General features: G+C 51.9%; 2 protein-coding genes across 5 annotated transcripts in view; one reads left to right on the top strand and one right to left on the bottom strand.

The window, feature by feature from the left end:
* The window catches only part of SON (SON DNA and RNA binding protein), a 36979-nt gene extending 20812 nt beyond the window's left edge, over positions 1-16167 (top strand). For 2 of the 4 annotated variants that reach the window (XM_064405306.1, XM_064405299.1), the window contains exons 7-12: positions 3379-3489; positions 3974-4090; positions 10792-10939; positions 13589-13657; positions 13732-13847; positions 13920-14552. In XM_064405306.1, coding sequence (XP_064261376.1) covers positions 3379-3489; positions 3974-4090; positions 10792-10939; positions 13589-13657; positions 13732-13847; positions 13920-14537 — 1179 coding nt within the window. In that variant the 3' untranslated portion in view covers positions 14538-14552. The other 2 variants (XR_010354083.1, XM_064405314.1) reach the window with 2 other exon arrangements.
* A 1324-nt stretch (positions 16168-17491) lies between these two features.
* Positions 17492-23423, bottom strand: DONSON (DNA replication fork stabilization factor DONSON). Its single transcript, XM_064405404.1, has 10 exons — positions 23153-23423; positions 22748-22828; positions 21628-21831; positions 21379-21557; positions 20470-20648; positions 20266-20389; positions 19454-19558; positions 18938-19136; positions 17946-18146; positions 17492-17826 (listed from the first exon to the last, which is right to left on the bottom strand). Exons 1-10 carry the CDS (start codon positions 23420-23422, stop codon positions 17689-17691), a joined length of 1680 nt encoding a protein of 559 aa, XP_064261474.1. The 5' UTR covers position 23423; the 3' UTR covers positions 17492-17688.
* Positions 23424-25193: the final 1770 nt, after the last annotated feature.

Here is a 25193-nt window from a genome sequence, read left to right as displayed (position 1 = left end):
TCCTGCAGAGGTTAATTAATAATACTTTGATATTTGCACAATAATGTATGTAGCGCTAATTAAAATTATCCCAGTCTTAGAACAAGAACATCACACTGGAATGTAATCCATTAAAGATTGTAAGTCACTTCCTCTGGATGTATTCATTTTTTTGGCTTTCCAGTCACATTTCTACAGTAGCTGTTTTGCACGTGGCCTTCCAAGGGAGAATCTAATTGTATGGGTAATAAACTAAGAAAACCAAAGCAAGTGTTTTTCCCCTTGAAACTTCTTCTAAAGAACATTTTTGGGGGCTGTTGTAATTAAGTAAATTAAATATTTAAGAGAGATGTTACTATTTTTAAGTGTGTGTTGCCTCAGTGCCCCTGCAGTCTTGTTCTCACACCTTCCAAAGCCAAACCCCAAACCCTCCCCATCAATTTCTGACAAAGCCATCTCAGCACTTGGTGCATTTTGTTTCTCAAGACCTTTCTGATACTGGTCAGTTCACTCCCTGAGGCACAGAAGGAATTTTCTTCTGGCTCTTCTACAGCACCAAAAGCACAGAGGATATAACTTAGTCAGCATTTTCATGGAATCCCTCAAAATTTGATGGTTGGGCACCCAGTTCCTCAGCACAGGTGGGAGCTGCACTTTGGGCTCTCCTGCTCCAGTAAAACCCTGAATGTTTGTGCAGAATGTCATTCCCAGTTTCATTGCAGTAAATATATTTAACATCACTTCCTTTCTGTTGTGTGTACCTTTATAAATGCCTGTAACTATGTTGTCTGTTTTTATATTTTGTAAATAAATATTTTTATTTGCCTTTACCTTAACTTGGTTTGTGTTAAGGGTGATTTCAGGGGCGTTAGCTCCCAGCAGGCTGTTCCATCCATCCCCTGGGGTTTGGGAAGTGCAGGTGCAGAATTGCTGTGTGTTCCTCCAGGGAGCCTGACAGGTAACACAGTGCTTCTCTGCTTAATTCTTTAATGTTCAGGAGGACTCTGTGGTGGAAATGGCTCCCTTGGAGCAACATGAGGCAGGTCAGCTCCCTTGCTGGGGCAGCAGAGAGCTTGGGGGTGTTTGGAACTTAAGAAGTTTCCCCTAGAATTGACCTCCTTTTGTAGTTGCTGATTTTGCAATACTGTGACAGTTCTGGTGCAAGTCTTGACATGAAACCCCACACAGTTGCTTTTGTTGCTGTGTTTTAATTCACATATTAGTTATGGGTTTAGTCTGAAATGACCCTGCTAATACATTGCAGCTTGTTTTAATAAAACCTGATGCCTTACAGTGGTTGTGTGTGGCAGTAGGAGATGGAGGGGAAGGTCTGGAGTGATCTGAGGGCTCGTCATGTCTGTAGCAGGCAGAGAGCTCTGAGGAAGGAGTGGAAGTGTAGAGTGCCAGGGCTGGGTTAGCCCAGGTGACTCGTGCTGAGACCTAAGGATGCAGTAAAAGCATTCAGGGACCTCCAGAGTGTGTAAAACACCTGCTTTGTGTTTGCTTCAGTATTTGTGATTTGTGGGGGCAAGTCAGAGAAGGGGGATCAGCCAGGAGAGCTCTGAAGAGAGCACCACCCCATTTCCACCTGTTTTCCTTGACTCGGGAATAACAACAACTTCTTACACCTCAAGCAGAGATGGTTTTTTTTCACAAGATACAAAGCTGCCATCGAGTGTATTGACATAACAGAGAGCCCTGATGGTCTCCAGAATGGAGAAGTGTTTGGGAATTAACCCAGCAGGGAGTGTTGCTAGGCCCCAGTCCGGTACAGCACTAACACACCTCTTTAGCATGGCAGTGGTCCCCTGAGCTTTCATGGACTGCTTCCATGCCTTTGTGTATTGCTGGATTGAAACTTTTGGTGAGTAGAAGAACTTTTATTTATCTCCTGGACCAGTTTCATAAACAGAACATTAAATAATTATTTTAGGTATGTGAGAGAAACTTGAAAACTCAGCCAGTGTGCATTTGAAACAGGCATTTTTACAACCATGCTGTTGTGTCAGGGGGTTGTTACATAATATTTTAATTCTTCTTTTGTCTTTTTTGTATTCTGAGTGACAAGAAATAAGCACTGAACTCAGTCCATAGACACTTGGGACTTGTAGGATTTTAGCTCTGTTTTGGTCAGTGCCGGATATTCCAGCAATGATCTTCCCAATAGAAACACCTTTGTCCTAAACACCAGCAAAAAAAACCCATCTTAAAATCAGATTTAATAGAGCACAAAAGCAATTCCTGTGTTTGATGCCATTGTAGATGTTCATATCTGTCTCTTCCTTTCAGTATTTACTGAATTCTTGACCAGGTTCCTGGGGCAGGGTTTGTGGTTTAACAGTGTTTGTTTTGTTCAGCTGAGTCAATTTTAAAGGAGTTTCAGTTTCTGAAACTGAACTGGTGTTCAGAATCCCCAAATCCCTGGGGCTGGCACAGCCGTGCCAACCCAGGCAGTGCCAGCTGTGCCCCACGGCCACCTTGTCCCCAGCCCAGAGCACTCAGTGCCACCTGCAGGGGACACCTGCAGGGATGGGCACTGCCAAGCTCCCTGGGCAGCCCTGCCAAGGCCTGAGCACCCTTTCCATGGGCAAATTCCTGCTGCTGGCCCAGCTGAGCCTGCCCTGGCCCAGCCTGAGGCCGTTCCCTCTGCTCCTGTCCCTGTTCCCTGGCAGCAGAGCCCGACCCCCCCGGCTGTCCCCTCCTGCCAGGGACTTGTGCAGAGCCACAAGGGCCCCTGAGCCTCCTTTGCTCCAGCCTCAGCCCCTTCCCAGCTCCTCAGCAATTCTCCAGCCCCTTCCCAGCTCCCTCAGCAATTCTCCAGCCCCTTCCCAGCTCCCTCAGCCCCTCCTGGGGCTCCAGCCCCTTCCCCATCTTCATTCCCTTCTGGTTTAGGCTGAAGATGAAAAATTTGGGACACTAAAGTCAAGATTGTGGAATGCATCTGATTCATGCTGGAATTACTTTATACAGACAAGCTTTAGTGTGACTTACTAGCAGAGGGCTCATGTGAACAGCTCTGTATGAATTTTTAGTTAAATTGCATTTAATTCTGTTGGTTAAGATCTCATTGAACAGTAAAATGCTTCTCTTTTTATTACACACCAGATTTTTTTGTGACAGTTCTTAGAAAATAAGTCATTGGATATTTTGTGTATGCAGGTGATTTTTAAATTACCAGAGTGTTTAAGTTTAAATGCAGGTTTGTCTTTGTTCAGTAAAGCCCATCTTGTGTGGATTTAAGTAGTCCCAGGATTTCCATCACGTTACCTTTTTCTTTGTTAAACCAACAATTCATCTGTAACCCCACTTGGTAGCATTGATCCTCCAACAGCTTTTTCCAGCTCGAGTGGACACTGTTGTGCTCTGCTGTGTTTTTACAAATGCTCTTTTTCCTCCTAGTGTGTGGACATAACCACAGCCATGAACGACAGAGCAGTGGCCCAGAAAAGGCTCAATGAGAACTCTTTTGACCTGGAGGCCATGTGCATGCTGAACCGGGCACAGGAGCAGGTGAGCTGGGGCCTTTCAGCAGCATTTTGGGGGGCTTGAGGGAATCTGTGTTTACCTTTCATGGCAACTGTTTTTTCTCTCCTGTTTAAGTTTGGAAACCCAGTTGTGGGCCAGTGTTTCAAAGCTCTAACACTGAGCTTTGATGAGCTCCTTTGTGTATTCCATGTTTGCACCCAAGTCACTCTGAAAAATAGTTTCAAATGTAATTTTCTTTAAATTTTGTAGTAGTTAAGCAGTTACAGATGTAGGTAATTCTTTCCAAAACAGTGGATTCAGCAGTTCTGGGGATAAGGAGACCCTGAACTCGCTGGAGTTGGAGCTCAGGTTTCAGGGTGACCATGCAGATGCTCAGATTTTAGGAGCACTTTCATCTGAGTATCACTGAACACATCAAATACCAGCACCACGCTGTGAAAATTCCTGAGGTGCAGAGGGAAGGCTGGGGGTGTTGCTGCTGGTCTCAGTGTGGGTTTTGCCGTTGCAGATCGACGCCTGGGCTCAGTCCAACTCCATCCCCGGGCAGTTCACGGGCAGCACCGGCGCGCAGATCCTGTCCTCGGATGAGCTCACCAACAGCGGGCCCCAGGCGTGGATCCGAAAGGTAGAAGTGACACAGCCACTGCTGTCCCAGCAGTGACCACACTTGACAGCACCACAAGTGCCTTTACCCTGTGGCAGAGCATGTGCCCAGTGCAGCAGGCTGGGCTCAGTCCCTGTCCCTCGGGGTCACCGGCGAGGTGTGACCGCCGAGACGCAGCCTGCCACTGACAGGACACTGCTGCTGCTGCTGTGCTGGCAGTGGCACATCCCTCACTGCCTGCCTGGCTCTGGCACACATCAGGCAGGGTTCATCCTGCTGCTGTTTGGCAGCAGCTTTTGGCATTGCCAAAATCCAGCGGCTTTTGGCATCGACTCCAGCGAACCGAGTTCCAAACTGCCCTTGGGTTTGCCTTGGTTCTCTCTTCGTTGCTCCTTTGCCTCTCTCTGCATCACCAGGGTTTTCTGGGAGCCAGAGATGTGGAGGATTAAAGCAGGAGTTGCAGTTAATAAGTTCCTCTCACTGATAGTGTTTAGACACAGTGCAGTAGTTCCCTCTGGCTGTGGCTGGTTTGGGGTGTGGTGCGTCCTCCATCCGTGTGTTTGTACATTCAGTTCCTCAGGCTGCACCTTTGCCTGTGAACACTGAGCTGGTGCTCTGGCAGGAAGGAGATCTGAGGAGTTGAAGCAGCATCCACCTTCCAGGCACAAGGAATAAGGAGTTAAGCTGCTCAGTCTGTATCAGCTTGGGTTGGGACACCCTCCAACTGAGAGGTCACATTTGAGGCTTAGGTGGAATTTTCCGTAAAAGTTGGTGTCAGCTGAACACAAAAGTCTGGAATTACAATATCCTGAAAATAGAAGCATTTTTTGCCAGGATTCACTAACTTTTATTCCACTTCATGTAGCCAAGCAGTGCAGAGAGCCAGGGAACACAGATGTGAGTCACTGGCCAGATGGGAATCTTCTGGAATCTTGCCAGTGTTAATGCAGAATGTGCATGATAAAGTCTGATTTTAACAACTGTGAACAACTGAGATTGTAGCAAAATGCTGCCTTTGATGAAGACTATCCTTGTTCCTGGCAGAGGGAACTGTGAAGCACAGGGATGTGTTGGTGAGGAAGGAGCTTTTCCACAGGGGAGCTTGGGAAGGAGATCAGCAGGGCTGTGAGGGGAGGGTTCTCCCTGTCTGCAGCACCTGGAATGGGTTCCCAAGGCTCTGGAAAGGGAGCAGCTCTGGGCAGCTCGTTCCCAAACCTCCTCCCTGGGATCTCCTGTGATGGCAGTGACAGGAGGGGCTGCTCACAAGGGTGAAGTGGAAAGGGCCAGGTGTGATTTACCTGTCCTCCAGCTTCACTCTGGGATCTGCTTTAAAGCAGCCCAACTAAACAAACCAAAATAACAGCCAAAAAACCAGACACAAGCCCAACAAAATGCTTCAAGGGAAGGGAATGGGAGAAGAGTGTGGTCTGTGCTTGTGGATACGACTGCTGCAAGGAGCAGAGAAATGTTGGAACATTTTGTTGGATCTGGGCATCAGTGAGGCAGCAGCAGCTCTCCTGCCCTGCCCAGAGCTGGGAATGTGCTGTGCTCACACTGCAGGCTCTGGGGCTGGGCACAGAGGAGGCTCCTGCTGGCAGCAGGAGGAGTTGGAGGGTGAGGGAGGCGAGGGCAAAGTCCTCTCCCTGCCCTGGCATTCCTCAGCTGCTTTCCTGCTCTGCCAGGAGGGCCCAGAGCTGCTCAGAAGTGCCCATGCCAGGAATGGTGGGGCTGGGAAAGCCTCACACAGCTTCTTGTGGAGTCCTGCTGTGGCTGCAGGAGGGTTTCACAGGAAGGAATAGGCACGTGGTGGTGAATCCATGGTCTCTTTCTCAGGGACAGGAGTACAAACCACCCCTGAAATGCAAAGTACTGCTCGTGTGTTACTCAGACACCTGAAATTGTGTGGCAATTATCAATTACTAAGTCAGGCTTGTGCTCCCTTTTGTGCTCTCTTTTTAGCCTAAAAACTGTATCTTAGCATTAAAAAAATCTGGTATTTTTCACTCAGGACAGGAGTTGGACTTTGATCCTTACGGGTCACTTCCAACTCAGGGTGCTCTGTGTTTCTGTGGTTTTTGTCTGCAAGCAGGGCTGTGGAGATCCTTGGGGGATGTTGTGTCTGTGAATGAGTGCACATTTCTGGCTGAGCCTCTTTGCTGAAGGCATTTCCCTTGGGAATTTGCCGTGGCAGGAGCTGTGACCATCAGCACAGGCTGAGCCTGTGGCAGCCACTCCATTTGAGTCTCAGGAAAGAAGGAATTAGAGCAAGCACAGGCACTGGGTGTGACAGAGGCCACCACAGCACCAGGGAGCTGGGACAGGAGGGTGACTCAGGAGGGAGCAAGGGACTTGGGGAGTTTGTTTGCTGAGCTCTGTCTTCACTTTGCATTTGGTGGATTTCACCTTTGCTTGTCCTTTCCCAGTGACTCTGGAGGGGTAATGTGCACTCAAACCAGACTCAGAACCTCAGTTTGGGAATTAGGGTTTCATGTGCAGCACTGGGGTGGGGGCACTATGTAGCAATTCTGTTCTAATTCTTGGACAAATTCCTGGTGTTTATGTGCAGGGGCCTGAGTGGGGTCCATAAAAGAGTGATGTGGTGTTAGGTTTAAAAAATTTATGAACAATCTTACCTTTCTCTTTGAAAAAGTGGCTTCTGTTTCAGTTTGTCACCATCAGTGTAATCAGTTCACAAATGTGACTCATTTTTTCTGAAGGTTGCTTCTATTTTTATTCCCTTTTTCCTTCCAAACACACTGTGCTGCTGAAGAAATGTCAGAGCAAGTGGTCAAACATTTTTTGTTTTTTCAAGCAAATTCTGTTGAGGTCTGTTTACTCCCCCTTTCCCAGACTCACCCCTTGGTTCTGGATTTATCAGCTCAGTTCTGGAGCCTGAACTTGCTCACAGACCCAGGGCTGTGCTCAGGGGTGGCCCTGGGGAGCTGCTGGGTCACTCATTGTGCTGATCCCTGGGGTGCAGAACGTTCTGGAAAGTGCAAACCTCCCTTCCATTCTTGCAGGCACAGCAGAGCAGAGCTCTCAGGGTGGAAGGGAAGCTGAGCCCTGTGGCTGCCCTCAGCCAGAGCTGGTGTTCCTGCTGGGAACAAGGAGCTCTCCTTGGGAGCCAGGCTCAGCTGCAGGGCAGAGCAGCTCTGTGCTCACTAGGGACTGGATCTTGGGAAGGAATTCCTCCCTGGCAGGGTGGGCAGGGCTGGCACAGGGTGCCCAGAGCAGCTGGGGCTGCCCCTGGATCCCTGGCAGTGCCCAAGGCCAGGCTGGACACTGGGACAGTGGAAGGTGTCCCTGCCATGGCAGGGCTGGCACTGGATGATCTTTAAGGTCCCTCCTGACCCAGACCAGTCTGGGATTCCATGATTCCATAGGAGGTGAGTTCTGTTGGACTGGCTGCTCTCTCCCAGCCATCCCTTTTTCCCTGCTGTTGTGCAGAAGCTGGGAGCAGCACCTGCAGGTGCTTGTGAGGCATCTGCTGGGCTTCTTCAGCAAGGGATTTCTGCTCCTGTCTGTGGGAAGGATTGGGACTGCTGCTGAAAGAGCCAGAGCATCTTCCAATTCAGCATCCAGCCCAAATTCCCTTCCTCAGGATCCCTGCAAGGTGCCACAGGGAGCAGATGGTGCCCAGAGCTCCAGGAGTGTTTGGAGCTCCCAGGGATGCCAGGCTGGGATTGTTGGGCTGTGCAGGGCCAGGAGCTGGACTTGGATGGTCCTTGTGGGTCCCTTCCCACTCAGAGATGCTGGGATTTAATGGGAAATTCTGCTGCCTGGCACAAGTTTTTCCCAAGTGATGCTTCCTCCTGGAACTTGGAACTTCCTTGGAGTTCAGCCTTTAGTCCTGCCCTGAACTGCCCCCCCCCGCCTTCAAGGCTTTGTTGTCTTTGCTTCCTAAATTGTTGCTCCAAGGAGTCAGCCTGAATAATCAGCAAGAAAGTTCATTAAAGCTGCTCTAAGCCCTCTGAAGGAATCAGGTTTTACCTTCTCTTTAAAGCAAGTGCTGACACAGGAATGTGGCTCTTGAGTGTCTCTGTGTTTTGGCAGAATGGAAGTGGGATTTCATGGAATTTAGAGCTCAAAATATAAGGAAAAAAGTATCAAATTGTCCTGCAGGCTCCCTCAAATTAATACCAGTGAATGAAAGAGAATGCTTTTGTAAATAATGAGTTAGTTCTGACAGTAACCAAAATGCTCAGAAACCTGGGGCTTCTTGTGTTCCAGCCCCTTTAATTTGTATCTGCAAAGGTCCAGAGCTGCTCAGGAGTTTTTGGGAGAATCACCCTGGGATGGTTTTTAAAATGAGAAGAATTGTGCCTCTTGCTTCCCCACTTTTGTGAACGTTTCTGTTGCCTCTATGGTTTTCAGTGAGTTCCAAACCCAGCACCAGTTTTACCCCCACTCATTAAATCATGGGCTGAGGGAAGCTGTCTGTTACTAAACTACAAAAAAATACAATGTACAGGTGGCATTAGAGGTTTGCATTCACTTTATTATTAATTATTAAAAGGAAAAAAACCTACCAGAATCAAAATGCAGGAACTTTTTCCTTGCTGCAGACCTTTGCCTCCTCAGTGACCTGAGTCCAAGGGGGCTTCTCCTGGCTCCTTTCCCACTGGTACCAGAATTCCTTCCTCTAGCCTTTTAGTGGGAAGCACAAGTATTTGTGTGTTCTGGAACTAAATTATTATTAATAATAGTTATTATTAATAATAATAAATGTGTAAGTCATTGTTGTGCTGGTTCTGTTGGTCACGTTGAAGAGTGAGCACAAAGTTCCTGCTGCAGTTCCCCTCCAGGATCCTGAGTTCTCCCACGGAAGGGGTGCTTTAACAAACAGCCCTTTGGAACCTAGACCTTCCTAGTTCCAGTTTCTGGAGTTTGTTCAGGCTCTGGTAATTCCTCTGTAGGAGCTCAGGGCTTTGGCCAGGAACAGGATGTTTTGGTTCTGCTCTGTCCTTGCTGCAGCCCTGAGCCAGGACGTGTCCAGGTGTTTGGGAAAGCCGAGTGAGCCCGCAGTGACCTCAGCAGGAGCTTGCGCTGTGTCCTTTGTGAACTGAACACACCCCGTGGTGCTGGAACAGCCAGGGAGCCAAATCCTGCCCTCCAGCAGGGGCCAGCCCAGCTCCAGAGCCTGGAGGGAGCTCCTCTCCCAGGATGTTCCTGGAGAAGACGGGAGGAGGGAGCGGGAACTGAGGGAAGGGCTGTGGATGCTGTGTCTGAGGGGCTGGCTCTGCGCCAGCCCCAGCTCTGCTCCTCCTCCAGTGGATCCCTGTGGATCCAGACAGGGATTTCCTGGCCTAGGCAGAGATTGGGACCATTCCTGGCACAGCCTCCAGCAAGGTTTTCCTGTCACACTTCTGCCAGCCTCCAGCGTGGGGGCCGGACACAGACGTGTGTTGGGAATCCCTGAAAAACACCCGGTGTGCCAAAGGAACCCCTGTGGCTTCGCTCCCTGCCGGTGGACAGCAGGCCCCTGGGAGCCCTGGGAATCCAGGGATACGTCAGTGCTGCAGTGTGGCAGCCTGAGCTGAGCTCCAGGAGCTCCCAGGGACGCCCAGGCTGGGATTGCCGCGCTGTCCGTGCAGGGCCAGCTGATGGGTCCCCTCCAGCTCAGGACACGCGTGACTCTGTGAACTCTGGGGAAGTCCCGCTCGTGCAAGCACAGCTCCAGAGGAAGCAGAGCCCCAGAGCTGTGTGGGTGTGCCCGGGCAGCGAGCCAGCCCTGCCCAGCTCCATGGGCACGCCGGGCTCCAGCGAGCGCGGGCAGGCGAGGCAGCTCCTGCTCTGGTGGAAATGCTTGCCTTGCTTCTGGGGTCAGCGGGGGGGCACGAGAGATGATGGTTCACAGAATAACCTGTGAACTTTCACCCCTCTATATGGAAACTTGTTTCAGGGTCAAATCCTTGTAGCCGCCTTCTTGCCACGGTCAGTGCCAGCCCTACTATTCACAACACTGCGGCCAGCGAGGCCTAGGTACGTAACATTTAAGGAGTTTTTACAGTTCTTTACATCAAAGCAGATGTTTAAACTTTCTGTTGATAAGCTTTCACCGTTTAACAACTTTTGTTAATGCTCATTTGAAAGAATGTGACGACTGCTGCTGCTAAACTTGGGGGGCCAAGCGCCTTTTTCCGTTAAAATAAAGAGAGGGGAAAGCAAAACCTGTTTGTTCCATGTGGAATTTCAGAGTAGAACTTGAATGTGCAACTGCTGTGTAATGAATCAGGTGGGGAGAGGTTTTTTTTTTTAAGATTTAAATCCGCCTAAACAGCCTGTGAATGTCATGAATAAATGTGCTTGTGTTCTGTTGGACGAGGAGGTGCCCCTGGCACAGCTGTGCCGGGATCAGTTCCCACTTCCCGAGCTGAGGAGATCTCTGGGATCAGAGCAGAGTCTTTAGAGCCGGATGGTTGTCGCTTGGTTAAACACATCTGTCTGCCAAGGGTCACTGCCACTTTGGGATCACCTTAGATTTCTCCTAAGTTGTTCTTTTTTGCCAAACATTGATTTGTGTCTCGTGTGTCCGCGTGAATTCCGGGTTCCACGCACTGGTTTGGGCTAAAAATCCACAGAGCTCAGGTGGATTTTTTATTTTTTTTTTTTTTAATTGAGTCTGTGAAAAGTTGTTAGAAACGTTTTTTGGAAGTTCCCACTTCTTACTTAAATCACAGCGCTAACTTTAGGCCTTGTTTTACTTCTCTTTTTCTGGATAGGATCAGTTCTTAAGAGCAGCCCCTGTCACTGGAGGAATGGGAGCTCAGCTGATGAGGAAAATGGGCTGGAGAGAAGGAGAAGGGCTTGGGAAGAACAAGGAAGGCAGCGTCGAGCCCATCATGGTGGACTTTAAGACAGATCGAAAAGGTGAGTCCTGCCTCAGAAGAGTCTTGTGGCTTCTCACCTCAGCTGCCTGGGGATGGCAGCAGGAGGTGTTGCCTGGGTGGCTTCACTGGCACATGAACAATTCTGGGATTTTGCCTCAGGTTTGCCCAGGCCTGGGCTCACTCCAAAGCTTTGTCCCTGTGGAAAAGCTGCAGTGGTGGCTCTGGAGAAAGTGGCTGGAGCAGGAGCAGGGATGGAAATGGAATAGTGGGGTCAGTTTTACAGAGGGGTGAGGACAGAGCTGAGAGCCCCAAAGCTGAGCTTTGTGAGTGACTCACACTCAGGGCTTTGGGGCTTCCTTGGGGATTCTGGTCCTTTTTTTGCCCCTCATTTCCCTGCTGTTCATGTCCAGCCTGATCCTGCTGAAGGCATCTCTGCCCATCCTCAGGGCTGGTTCCAGAGGCAGCTTCAGCCTCCACTTGGCCTGGAAACCTCCCCTGTTTTCCATGGTTTCCTGTCCTTGGCCACTGAGGTTTGTGTGCTGAGTGCTGAGGGAGATTCTCCATCTGAAACACCTCTCCAGGTTCTGACTGCTTTAAACCCAAATTCAGCAGTCAGGATTTCTAATTTAATTATTCTGCTGTGAATGGAACAGAACAACTGCACACTGTGGAACAGATTCCTGCTGTTCTAAAGATTTTTTCTGCAGCAGGAACCTTCAATCCCAGCTCAAAGCAAGGGGTGGAAATACTCAGAATTTTCATTTCAAGGCCCTGGATGGGGCTTGGAGCAGCCTGGGACAATGGAAGGTGTCCCTGCCATGGGCACTGGGTGGGCTTTAAGGTCCCTTCCCACCCAAACCATCCTGGGATTTCAGGGCTTGTGTTGGCTTTTGTCACTGCTCAGAATGAGCCTGGAATGGCCAAACCCCTCACATGTTTTTCTTTACAACCTTTCTGTGTAAAGAAAGAAATGAAACCCCAAAGGTGGCTGGTGGCAGTGATTGCCAAGGGCTCCTCCTGGCCTGTGAGACTCTGAAACTCCTTCAGACACTGGGCTGGGCTGTGGATTTCCTGGTTGTCAAATACTTCTGCTCATGTGCAGCCTCACCTGATCCCATAAAAGTTGTGCCTGGATGCAGAATTCCCTCTGCTCTTGGGCACCCAGGCCTGTGGCACAGGGAGATGGGGGGCAGGAGGTGTTCTGCTCAGACAAACAGGAAACATGATTATAAATTATATATATAATACATATTTAGGACAAGGGGTTATATATTTAGGGATTATATATTGAGGACAAGTAGTTTTTCAGACAGCTGTGTTCTTGGATGATTAAATGGGTAAAACCTACTCCTTTTTTTTCAAACTTCTGTGCAGAGTTTTAAAGTCCACACTTTTTAACAGGAAGGGTGTTATAAACCCACCACCCAGGTTTGGTTTGAAAGGAATTTATTAGACATTTTTTAATGTAGAAAAAAGTATTTTATTTTCTGAATATTAAAATTTTCATGTTAATAATTATTAAAGTATCTATTTTAATAAATATAAATATAAACCAGCCCCAAATAAAATACAATTCCTGGTCCCAGGAAGTGACTCAGGAGGCTGCAGCTTGTTTGAAATTCCCAGTTGAGGTCCCAGAGCCAGGAGGTGGAGTGTCAGTGACTCAGGAGCAGGGAAAGAGTTTAATGAGGAGGATGAGAATCCCTTGTTGGATTTGGGTTTAAAATTCTGTGAAGGGGGAAACCCTCAGCCTTTCCTTCAGGGATTGTCTCTGATGGCTTCATGCCCCTTGGAAAGGCCCTGCTTAGGGGTTGCAGGAATATTGGGATGAATGTCTGAGGAGGAAGGGATTTTCCTGTAAAGCAAAAGAAACCCAAATGCCACCCAAAAAAGCTGCAGGAACAGGAAGACACTGGAAGCAATTGCAGTATCTCCCTGTTTATTCACCAAAGCCACAGCAGGAAAACCTGAGGTAAGAAACAAAGGAATATTGAAAGGTTGAAGTCTGACAGTGGCAAAATCCTTGGGGAGAAAACTTGAGTTTCTCTGGTGGATTGTCACTGGAATTTCAGACATTTCTGGCAATTCTTCAGTTCATTTCTTGGTCTTGTGAGATTTTCAGGAGAACAATGTTGAGCTTTGGTGTTTGCCAGTGACTCCAGGAGAGCCTGTGCTCCCTGCAGCCCTTTGGGGCTGTTCCACACTCTGCTGCTTTGTTCCCAGGGGGGATGGAGGTCCCAGCTGGGCTGCTGGAACCCTGTGCATTCAGAGAGCACAGGGAATCCGGGGTGTCACTCCTGGCAGGAGGGGACACAGGGACATCTCTGGAGAATGGGAATTGATCACTGTGAGGCAAACTGGAGGCAGGGGTGACTCTGGGCTGCAAAGAACAGGAGAATGTTCTTCACTGTCTCCCTTGTTGGTTGTTTCTCCAAAGAGGGCATGGAAAACCAGGTTTCCATGGAAAACCAGGTGTTCTCTGCCTTGTGTGAGACTGCTCTGAGTTTTCTCCTCCTGGCTGCTCCAGAGACTTCCTGGAGCCCTTGGGAAGAATGTGCTGAGTGGAGTGATGGAACAAGGTGGAGGGTTGAGAGCTGGGTGGAGCTCCAGGTGTCCCCTGTGATCCCTGTTGGTGCTGTGCTGATGGCTCAGGGGAGTGGGGATGTCAGCGTGCCTGTGTTCCTTGCAGGGCTTGTTGCTGTGGGAGAGAAGGCCCAGAAGAGGTCCGGCCATTACGTGGTGATGAAGGATCTTTCAGGTGAGCTTCTTGTCTGGAATGCTGCAGTTGCCAGAGGCTGGGTGGGCTCTGACCCTGGGGTGTCTGTGTGCCAGGGAAGCACCCGGTGTCTGCGCTGATGGAGATCTGCAACAAGAGGAGGTGGACGCCCCCCGAGTTCGTGCTGGTGGACGACAGTGGGCCTGATCACCGCAAGCATTTCATCTTCAAGGTGGGTCTGGGCTGCCTGCCCCTGTGCTGCTTTCCCTGTGCCAGGGGTGAAATCCATGTTTCTGTTTGATAGAAACACCTCACGGGGCTGGCTGAGGATGGTGGAGCCGTCTCGGTGCTGGAACGTGCAAGTCCTGTTCCTGGAAAGGCCAAACCGAGTCCCTGGAGCACTTTATTCTGGGATCCCAGGGCTGGAGCCCCTCTGGAGCCAGGCTGGGAGAGCTGGGGGTGCTCACCTGGAGGACAGAAGGCTCCAGGGAGACCTCAGAGCTCCCTGCAGGCCCTAAAGGGGCTCCAGCAGAGCTTGAGAGGGACTGGGGACAAGGGCTGGAGGGGCAGGATGCAGGGAGTGGCTTCCCACTGCCAGAGGACAGGGCTGGAAGGGATCTTGGCAATGAGGAATTGTTCCTTGGCAGGGTGGGCAGGCCCTGGCAGAGGGAACCCAGGGCAGCTGTTGCTGCCCCTGAATCCCTGGCAGTGCCCAAGGCCACTGGGGCTTGGAGCACCCTGGGCCAGTGGAAGGTGTCCCTGCCACGGCAGGGCTGGCACTGGATGGGCTGTGAGGTCCCTCCCAACGCCAAGCACGGTGGGACCCCGTGGAATGTCGGTGCTGACAGGCAGCCAGGGGATCTGTGTCCCCAAAAAGGAGCTGCCCAGAGTGTGCCTGGGGCAGCCACGGCCCCCTCGCTAACCCCTGGTTCCCCCGTGCCAGGTGAGAGTCAATGGCAACGAGTACAGGCCCACCTTTGCCAGCCTTAACAAGAAGCACGCGAAAGCCACGGCGGCCACGGCGGCGCTGCAGGCCATGGGACTCGTACCAAAGGAAAGCATGGTCAATACCACCATGTTCAGGAGTGCCTCACACCGCTAAGCTTGGCTTTACTGGGACACTGGTTCTGAGCATTTTACTCTGCACAAGAAATGGTATTTGCCCCTCTCATGTTGTAAATACATCGGCGATTCCCACCTTGTAAAAACTGTACAGACACCCACAGGTTTTTTTCTTTTGTACCATCCAAATGTATTTAAATCATACTTAGTTTTTGGTATGTTTATATTGTTTACATTAGTGATGTAATTATTTCTTAAACGACTAAATCAGACGACAGACTCTGGAGGCATCAGAAATCCAGACCCTTGGCAGAAGCTCCTGCAGTTCCTCTCCTGTCAGAGCGTTGACCCTTTGATACAGTTTTTAGTGGCTGCAGAGTTCCCTGGGCTCGGGGGGGTGCTGGGGACACCCGGGGGCCGTGCCCGGGCTCTGCCCCTCGGTGCCACCTGTGCCCAGGACCGCCGGAGGGACGCGGAGCTCGGACAGCACCCGGGCCAGGCTGGCCCCAGGGGGGAGCCTGGGGCTGCTCTTCCCAACCAGTGAATCCACTGCCTGATGCTGATCGTACGGATTTGTGGTTCATGTGAATTTTAAACTCTTTAACAGATCTACAACTGGATTTGGGGGGAGGGAGGGGGTAGAATGACGCTTCAATTGTTGTACCCAACTTGGTCAATAAAGCAGCACAAGTTCATAATCTTCACCCCTGGTCAGTAAAGAGTAATTCCAGCGGATGCCAAGGCAGGAAACAGGAATTAAACACGCCAAAATGCCTTCTGCAAGAAACACACACGATACAGAAGTGGCTTTGTGAGGATTCCCAACAGCCATTGGGATGGCAGGAGCAGGTCTGGTTGGTTGTGTTTGCTTTGAACTTCTACAAAATAATTCCTTGGGATGAAATGTTCCCATAAGGATCCTCTGCCCTCAAGGAGCCTGATCCAGAGTTTGGGCAGTTGGACAGCGGAGAGGATGTAGAAAGCTTTTCCTGCTTTTATTTTATTTTTTATTTAAGAAGCATTAATCTTTGATCTGTGTGCACAGGGGATTGGAAGGGGCAGTGCACCCTCCCTGAGGGATCTGAGTTAGGAGCAGGCTGCCAGGATGTCTGCACTGGGGTCGTTCAGGTGCTTGTCCCAGACATGTCTTTGTGAGGTGTGAACCTGAGCTGGGTTTGGGGACAGGACAAACCCAGCCAGGCTGCTCAGCCCTCCTGTGAGGGACCCTTTGGCCATGGGTGCATGGAGCTGAGGAATTCTTGGTACCTGGAGCCGTGTGGATCTGTCAGTGTCACAGAACGTGGAGTCTCCTTGCTCTGCAGGGACAAGGGTTGGTGTTTCCTGTGCAGCAGGGACTTGGGGTTGGTTTGGGGACAGAAGAGCCCCAAAAAAGAAAAATTCTGTCCAAGCGCTCCGAAAATGCTTCAGTTGATCTTCATTTCATGGACGTTGTTGTCTTGAATTAAACTTTTTTCCCTTTGGCATCTCGCCTTCGGTCTCTGACTAAATGTGTGGAGCTTGTCCTGGGAACTGCTGGGGAGGTGTGAAATCCCAGGAAACCTGGGAGGAGGCACCCGGGGGCTGGGGGTGTCTGGCTCCACCCCGGGGCTGGGAGCAGTGGCTTGGCAGAGCTCAGACTCGCAGAGGATTCTCTCCATGCTTCACAGCTGGACACGATCAAATTTGGGAATGTACAGCCCCCTGCACTTGTTTACTTTTTTCTATATCCCTGTTTTCCATGCATAAGGTAAAGACCTGAGTTCTCTCCCCTCAGCAGAGAAATCCAGTCCCACTAAAAACTCCATTTGTAAAATACTCAGAAAGGTCTGGATTTCATGGCTTAAAGCTGGGGGGGCTGTGTGTTCCTTGGAATCCCATATCCTCCAGGAACACCCCTGCATCTCAGAGCTGGGAGCAGCTGGCCTTTGCTCCTGGGGCTCTCAGGTCACGGCAGTTCTGCAAAGCTGTGATTAATCACCAGGAATTCCAGCTGAGCTGCAGCCCTGCTGGATCCCTGGGGCAGGACACAGTCTGGAGGCAGAGGAAGCTTTTGCTGGCTCTGGGGCTGCTCCATGTTCCGGGCTTTGCTCAGTGATCCCAGACCCCGGGGGCACCAGCAGGGAAAACTGAGCTTTGCTGCCCACAGCTTCATTTCCAGTAAGAAACATCAGATTATGTGTGTAAGAAACACCATAAATATGGCTGGAGAGCACAAACACGAGTTGGTTCCTCTTCCCACTGAGCTGTGGCATTCCCTGCTGCAGGAATGTGCTCAGCCGAGAGTTGTGGAAAAGTGACACACTTCCCAAAAGCGTGGGACCCCTCTACCTGCAGGGAAATGCTCAGAGCACCTGGTCAGACCCTGCTCCTGTTCCTCTGTCTCTGTGATCCATGGATTCTCTGGTGCTGGCACAGCCCTGCCAGCCCAGGCAGTGCCAGCTGTGCCCCATGGCCACCTTGTCCCCAGCCCAGAGCACTCAGTGCCACCTGCAGGGGACACCTGCAGGGATGGGCACTGCCAAGCTCCCTGGGCAGCCCCTGCCAAGGCCTGAGCACCCTTTCCATGGGCAAATTCCTGCTGCTGGCCCAGCTGAGCCTGCCCTGGCCCAGCCTGAGGCCGTTCCCTCTGCTCCTGTCCCTGTTCCCTGGAGCAGAGCCCGACCCCCCCGGCTGTCCCCTCCTGCCAGGGACTTGTGCAGAGCCACAAGGGCCCCTGAGCCTCCTTGGCTCCAGCCTCAGCAGGAGCAGAAATTCCATGCTTGGAACAGAAGGTGCATGTGTGGAGGGAACAGTGACCTGCCAGGGGCAAACCAGACCAATAAAACCACGTTTTATTTAAAAAAACACTTTCTACAATAAAAAAGATGTCCAAGGCCTTTCCCCTCCTTTCCTTCAAAGGCCTTGGAAGTGTTCCTGTGCAGCAGCTCTGTGGGCTGTCCCTCCTGCCCTGCCCCAAGCCCAGCACCTGCAGCCCTGCGAGGGAGTGTCCTGCTCCAGGAGCAGCAGCATTCCTAGGCCTTCCACGTGTAGGCGTAATCCTTCATCTCCAGCAGGCGGAGGGAGGATTTTCCCAGAGTCGGACACTGGCTCAGCTGCTCCAGAGTCTTGGGATGCAGCCCGCAGGCAGGCAGGTCCTGCTGCACATCCTCCTGCGGAGGGCACACACGCAGTGAGGGCCCTGCCCGCAGCTCCAGCAAGCCCTGGGAGCCCCGGGGGCTGCGGGCGGTGCTCGGGGCCAGGGAAGGTCCGGGACAGGCTGTGCACTCACCTGGGGCGGGGCCGGGCGGGTGTTGAAGGCGGCGCTGGGCTCGTGGGGGCTGAGCAGGGCGCGGAAGGAGCCGCGCTGCGCCGGGCCCAGCAGCAGCGTCAGGGCGTGCAGGGCGTGCGGCAGCACCGGCCCCAGCAGCTCCAGGCTGAAGGCGTCCTCAAAGCCCCCCGGCACCCGGGCGCGGCCGCTGGCAGTGCGAGCCTGAGGGCGGAGCAGCGCGGTCAGTGCGGCACACACCGCAGGCAGCCGGGAGGAGCTCTCACCGGCTCCGACACCACTGAGAACAAACAGCTTCCCAGTGTTGTCCACTCCCTGTGCAGTGCAGGAGGTTTACTGTCCCTATAATCCTAAAATGTACCCCCTGGACTGCAGGAATGCTGTAGGGGTTGGGAAGGGAAGTGCACAAGACCAGGATGAACTTCTCTGGTGGAACAAGTGGATCCTGTTCTTACTAGGAAGAAAGTTGGGTTAGATATTGGGAAAAAGTTCTTTGCTGTAGGGTGAGGAAAGCCTGGCTGCCCCTGGATCCCTGGAAGTTTCCAGTGCCAGGCTGGACAAGGCCTGGAACAATCTGGGACAGTGGAAGGTGTCCCTGGCCATGGCAGGGGCTGGGATGATCCTGAAGGTCCCTCCCAATCCAAACCATTCCTTGCAGGAACAGAAGGTGACCTGTGGCTCAGGGGCTCCTCGTGCAAGGGGCTGGGATAGTCTGAGATCCCATAAGATCTAAGGAGAATCTGAACTAACATTTTCCCTCTGGGCAGCTCTGCACAGCCTCCTGTCCCTTGGGAGCTGAGGGAAGGCAACACTGGGATGCCAGTTCAGTGCAGGGATGTGTTGTAGGGACTTAGGAACAGGCTGTGCCTGCAGACAAAAGGCTTTAGCCACAAAAATCCCGCTGGGTGCCTGAGAGAAATGACACCGAGCCAGGGTCTGATTCCCTGGGTAAGGAACAGCTTCCTCCCCCTCCCGGAGCCGGCTGTGTCCCTCACCTTGAGCGTCTGCATGGTCCCGCCCCGGAAAGCCACCGGGGACAGCAGCGTGGGGGGCAGCCCCGCCTGCGGCCCCGCCACCGCCACCAGGCTGCGGCAGCTGATCAGGAAATTGAGCAGCCTGAAGGTGTGGCTGCCTCTCACCAGCACCAGCGACTCGGGCCTGTGGTCCACCTGCACCTCGTGCTTCTCCTTGCGCCTGGGGAGCCCAGTCAAGGGAAAACCACGTGGCAAAAAGCTGGAGATATGAGCACCCCCACACCCCATCTGACCAAAATCCCCAAAAACAAACCCCACCCAGCTTTGCACCCACCCAGATCTGCTCTTCAGGTATTAAGCAGCATCTTCAAATCCTAGAAATACTTGCAAAGTGACTAAAAAGAAAATGCAGTGTCTCATAACATGCAGGAACATGAGGATTCATATTTGGAAAATGGTTCTCCAAAACTTCTACAGAACTGTAAGAGCTGCAGGGTTTCCCAGTGTCACACATCTGGAAGATCAAAGGAAGGATACAGTTGGATAGAAACAGTGTCTGGTTTCTTCACCTTGTCTTGGACTCCCATCTCCTCAAGCCAAGAGAAGCTTCCATCATCATCATCATCGCTGGGAGCTCGTTCCCTGGAGACACAGGATCAGTGTTAGGAGGGCAGTGCCTCTGTGGAAGGTTTTCCAAATAGACTGGGCAGGAGCCTGGAGATGCCCCTGAATTCCAGCACTGCAGAAATGTGGGAAATGGAAAGATAGAAACTTCCACAGATTTGGGAGGGTTTGATCTGCAGCCTTGGAAGGAGTTGGATTGATGTAAAAATAAAGTACATTATTAAGGAGAATAACAGACATTAAGAACAAAGAACAGACATTAAGTAGAAAAACCATAAACTTATTTTCTATAGTTGTAAGTAAGAATATGCCTTAAGTAAGTGAAAAACTGTATTGATAAAATGGCAAAGGGTTTATAATGTAAGGGTGAGGTTGCACAGAGTAACTAAGAGTTTAGAAGTTATAACAGAAGCACGTGTGTGTGTGTGTGTGTGTGTGTGTGTGTGTGTGTGTGTGTGTGTGAGTTAGAAACACATTGGATTAAAGTATCCACAGAGCAGCAGAAGTAAGTAAAGGTGATAGGGTGGAAATGCAAAATAAACCCTGTGGCAACTGTCTATTGGGCTGGAAAGTTCCATATTGCCTTCTAAAGAAGAAACTTGTGACTAGTTTGAGCTAAGGCCGAATGCTTGCTCCTCTAAAATCTCATGGCTTCTGAGGTGGTGTTATTGAATTGGCACTGCTCCCATCCCTTTGTGACAGTGACACACAACATCATTACTCACCCTGCATCCTCCTCACCGCTGCCCCCTCCGCGCCCCTCCGCGCTCTCTGCTTCCGAACTCTCCTCGGAGCCCTTCTGCCTCCTGGCTCTGCTCTCCTCCAGCAGGGGCAGGGAGAACTCTATGCCTGGCGCGGGGGAGAGGCAGCAGTGAAGGGTGGGCAGCGCGCCAGCCCTGCCCTGCCCCGTGCCCTGCCCGTGCCCTTACCCTCGCTGCGCATGGCCTGGCGCAGGCCGCGCGTGGTGGGCGCCAGGGCGGCCGTGGGCACGGCGCTGCCCGCCAGCCCCGCGGCGCGGAACAGCACAGAGAACTGCGCCGCACACACGTAGAAGAACGGGCACAGCCGCGCCCGCAGCAGGTTGTACAGGGAGGTGAAGCTCACCGACCTGCCGGGGAGACACACACAGCACGGCGTTGGCATCTTACTGCAAAGGTTTTGTACCTTCTTGGTGATTTTGGGCAGCTCCTCGCAGCACCGACTCCTCCTCTGCATGCCCAACAAACTCCATCACCCTTCCCGACCAGCCAACCTACTCTGTTACAATACCCACCCTAAATGGATCTAGCTGTGGCCTAATAAGGGCAGGCCTGTTCCTAATTCTTGATAATCAGCTGTAACTTCTCAGGGCTGAGGTTGCCTTCAGCACTGTCTCTATTTTCCTGCATTACACCCATCCACAGCGCTGTAACAGCTGCGGGGTTTTCTGGTGTCACACATCTGGAGAGAAAAGGAAGGAGCACAGCTGGCAGTGCTCCCTGATGTGCTGGAGAGGGAATGTGGATAAGGCATGGAGGGGCAGCACCCAGGGAATGGCTGCCAGTGCCAGAGGGCAGGGCTGGATGGGATCTTAGCAATGAGGAATTGTTCCCTGGCAGGGTGGGCAGGGGCTGGGATGGAATTCCCAGAGCAGCTGGGGCTGCCCCTGGATCCCTGGCAGTGCCCAGGGCCAGGCTGGACACTGGGGCTGGAGCAGCCTGGCACAGGGGAAGGTGCCCCCCTGAAATGCAATGATCCTTAAGCTCCCTCCCAACCCAAACCACGCCACGACCCTGTGATTCATTAAAACCTCCTTGCCCCACCCTCACCCAGCCCGCCAGCAATCTGGCTGCGCTTACCAGTCACTCATGAGCACCTGCTGCAGGGCCTCGTCCTGTGCCCAGGGACAGGCTTGGCCAGCCATCCTCCTGTCAGCCCCGAGGCGGGGGAACAGCGGCAGCCAGGGCAGCGAGGGGTGCAGCCAGTAGACCAGGCTCTGCTGGAAGGCGCAGCGCAGCTCCGAGCACAGCCGCGGCTCCTGCGGGGCGCACAGGGTTGGAGGGGCGCGGCAGGGCAGGGCAGGGCTGCGGCCCCCGCCCGGAGCTCACCTGCACGCTCGGGGGCAGCGCGGCTCCGGCCGCTCTGCAGTGCTGGGCCACCCCCTGCGCCTCCTCCTGGCCCTTCAGGTGCTCCGCCCAGCTGAAGGGCTGGGAGGACATGAAGAGAACCCGAGTTTTGATGCTCCAGTCCGCGGGGAATTCCTGTCTTGGCGAGGAGGGAGCTTTGGGTACAGCAGGAGGTGAGTGAAGGTCCTGAGCAAGCAGAAACAGCATCCGTTAACGCGCAGAAAATTAAACCTGTTCACAGGCTGACAGCTATTATTTTATATATTATTTATTCTAGCACTATTTTATAATTATATTATCTATTATATTCTATTATTTATTATATTACTATTTCTATCTCATTTTATACATTATTATTTTGCTCCTTTCACTCAGTACCAGATCCTAACAGAAACACCCCATTCCACTGCCTATAAAACCACAAGAGAGGGCTTGCACTCATCAGTCCTTCCAACAGTATATACTAGGAACAAATAAAAAGATAAATTATTAAAACAAAAAAGCCCCGAGGCTGGTGTTTATGAAGACAAGGATTTCCTTGCCAAAATTTATTTCATCCTCTCCTGGTGACTATAAGGTCACATGCTGAAAAAAGCCCTGGGCACCTCCAAGTTTGTTCTCTTTTTTATATCCTTCTAATTTAGTTTGAACTTCAGTTTCTGTAGCTAGAACAACATTAGGGAATGTCTATTGAAACTGTTTCAATTTCAAGGGCTGGGTTTCAGGAATTCTTGCTTTCCCATGTGCCTGGTGAAGTGCTCCATTTCTGCAGCTGAAAACCAGACTGCAGGAGGTCTGTCTGGTGAAGAACATCCTCATCTCAACTACATTTAAAACTAAGAAACAGTAAAATTATAGTTAGGAAAACTGAAAGACAACAACTTCTGTCCATGGAACTACAACAGCAGTGAGGTCAGGCAGAGGGCTGGGTTTAAGAGACTGTCACCAGAACAGGAAACATCAAGAAATTCCCTTGAATACTGACATTTCAGTACAATCTTTCATGCAGAGATGGGCCACCAAATACCAAGTGAAACAGTTTCAGCTTTCCCCGTGCCCTGAGAGCAGCTGGAATGTTTTCAGCAGCGTGTGCTGTTCATACCTGGCTGAGGGCGAGGATGTCAGAACTTTCAGCAGCCTCTGCTCTCCCGGGAGGCTTCTCCTCACAGGCCGGCTCTAAAAACTGAATGAAGAAGCAGCATAAGGCACAGCACAAAGGAAACACCGGGCTGATCATTTCAAAAACCGCCCTTGCAGTGCCATGTCCCGAGTCACCCACAGCACCCCGGGCTGCACACAAGACCCGCACCCAGCGCGGAGCAACAGCCCGAGCATGGCAGGGCCCTGGAGGATCCCGGGGCTGCATCGGAAGGGGGCTGAGGGCGAGGGCTGAGGGTGACGGCGATGGCTGAGGGCTGAGAGCTCAGGGCAATGGCTGAGGGCTGAGAGCTCAGGGCAATGGCTGAGGGCTGAGAGCGGAGGACCGCGCTGCGGGGCTCGGTCTCACCTGCCAGAAGGGCGCTGCCGATGGATCCCCGCCCGCCGGGGCCGCTGCCGGAGGCTGAGGGGCGGCCGCCGCCCGCCGCGGAGCATTATCCAGGCTGGAGAAGGGGTTGCGGCGCCGGGCGGCCGCAGAGCCCCGCGGGGCCGGGGCGGCGGCGGCTTCCGCGGCGGCGGCGGGGTCGCTCCTCCGCCCGGGACGTTTGCGCTTCAGCCGCAGCAGCGCCGGCGGCTTCTTGAAGCCGGGCGAGTGCCCGGGCTCGGCAGGGGCGGCCATGGCCGAGCGGGGCCCGGAGGAGCCGCGCTCCCGTCTTGGCGCCAAAGAGCGCCCGCTCCGCCCCGGGGCGGCGCTGAGGGAGCGGCGCCGCCATTGCTGCCGCCCTCAGGGGCTCTGAGGGGAGCGCGGCTCCCGCCAGCCCCGCTCCGCCCGCACGGGCTACACCAACACCGAGCACAAAGACAGACGGCGCTGAAATTGTGTCCGTGCCCTGCCAAATGCATCCGGACAGCGGCCCCAAGGGCTGGGCTGGGCTGCATCGCCACACGGCTGCCCCAGGGTTAAATCCCTTGTGCTGATACCGGGGCCGGGGGTGCGCGATGGGACACGAAATACACGGGTTCAGCCTCTTTGGAGAAATAAACGAGTGTTTTATGCTATTAGGGAGAGAAAATTACTTTCGATAGCACTCGTCTGTTCTACATGGAGTTCAAAAGGCATAACAAATACTAGAAAAGTATTAGAAATATATGTGGTTCAAAAGGCATAAAGAGGTAGTCAGGAGCAACAATTTTAGTGACTGGAGATTTAATAAAGGAAAACCGATACTATTAAAAGATCTTCCATCTGCAGTTTTCTCTCTGTTTGTGCTTGGTTTTTTAAACTTTTAGTAATTTAATTAATCTGCTTTATTGTGGAACCATTGAAGCAAACCTGAGCTCCATCAGGATAAAAACCAGCAGCTGGCTCCAAGGCTTCCCAATGGCTGTGGAGCTCCCGGAGGACTCACACGCTTCAGCCGCGCACAAAAGCACCTCTCCTTTCCCAGGCTGCATGGCAGCACACAAGGAGTCAAATCAGAGTTCCTCCTGATTTCCTTGGCTTGCCCTGCATCCTTTATCCAGAACCTCCTCTGGGAGCAGTGAGAGGAGACAGATGCAGTGTGGCTCTGGATCATCTCTTTTCTCTCCAGTGTTCCCCTCTTGGCACAGCTTTGAAGTGCCAAGCTGCAGCTGGGAGCACACCTGATGTGGCCCAGGCCTCTCCTCTGGGCTGGAGCCCTGCAGGGCAGCTCCACCATCAACAATTCCATTTCCCATGGCAGGAGTCTCCTTTGGTGTGGAAAAGAGAGAAAGGAAGGAGAATTGCTGCCTTCCCCTCTCTCAGGGCTGCACAAGTCCTCAGATTTCCCTCCTGCTGCCCCCACAGAGAGGAACGCTGGCCTAGGGACTGTGTGCTGTTGGATTTTGGGCAAGGGAGGAGGGGGACACTTGGCTGTCCCTGTGGACAGGAGAAATGGGTGAACACCCAGTCCCAAATATACATGTGGGATTTGTCATTCTTCAGTGATTCTTACTTGGTTGTGGAGAGCAGAGATATTAATTGGTTGCCCCCCATTAAAGAACAATGAGTATATTGCTTTCAGTATCACTTCTTTTAAAAGAATCTCTGTGTTCTTGGCTTTTTTGACGGTGTTTGCATTTGGTATTTCCCCCTGATCTTTGTCCTACTTCTAGACTCCTCTCTCTGTCTGATTTCCTCAAATACAATGCTCTGAGTAAGGGTATAAATCAAATATAAAATCTCTGCAGAGGGATTACAGGATGGGCAACTTGCTCCTTTCATGAGGCTTTGGTTCCCATTATCCACAAACTCTGGGCAACCTCCTCATTCCATATTTTGCCTTTGGAAGATCCGTTTTCCAACCAGAAAGATACTGACTTTGAAAAAGGACACTTATACCAAACAGAATTTTATCACTTCTCCTCAATGGCCAGACACCCCAAATCTGAACTCCCTGCAGCACAGGAGTATTCCCATCTCTGTGCCA

The sequence above is a fragment of the Passer domesticus genome, chromosome 2, assembly GCF_036417665.1.
Source record: "Passer domesticus isolate bPasDom1 chromosome 2, bPasDom1.hap1, whole genome shotgun sequence".
Lineage (NCBI taxonomy): Eukaryota > Metazoa > Chordata > Aves > Passeriformes > Passeridae > Passer > Passer domesticus.
This window is presented reverse-complemented; position numbering and strand designations above follow the sequence as displayed.

What these genes read in the sequence shown, in the direction of transcription:
- DONSON (XM_064405404.1), bottom strand. Translation starts at nt 23,422, where the DNA reads ATGGCCGCCCCTGCCGAGCCCGGGCACTCGCCCGGCTTCAAGAAGCCG. An exon ending in CGCTGCCCCCGAGCGTGCAG is followed by an intron (nt 21,558 to 21,627) that starts GTGAGCTCCGGG and finishes TGCGCCCCGCAG; the next exon opens with GAGCCGCGGCTGTGCTCGGA. An exon ending in CAGGTGCTCATGAGTGACTG is followed by an intron (nt 20,649 to 21,378) that starts GTAAGCGCAGCC and finishes TCTCCCCGGCAG; the next exon opens with GTCGGTGAGCTTCACCTCCC.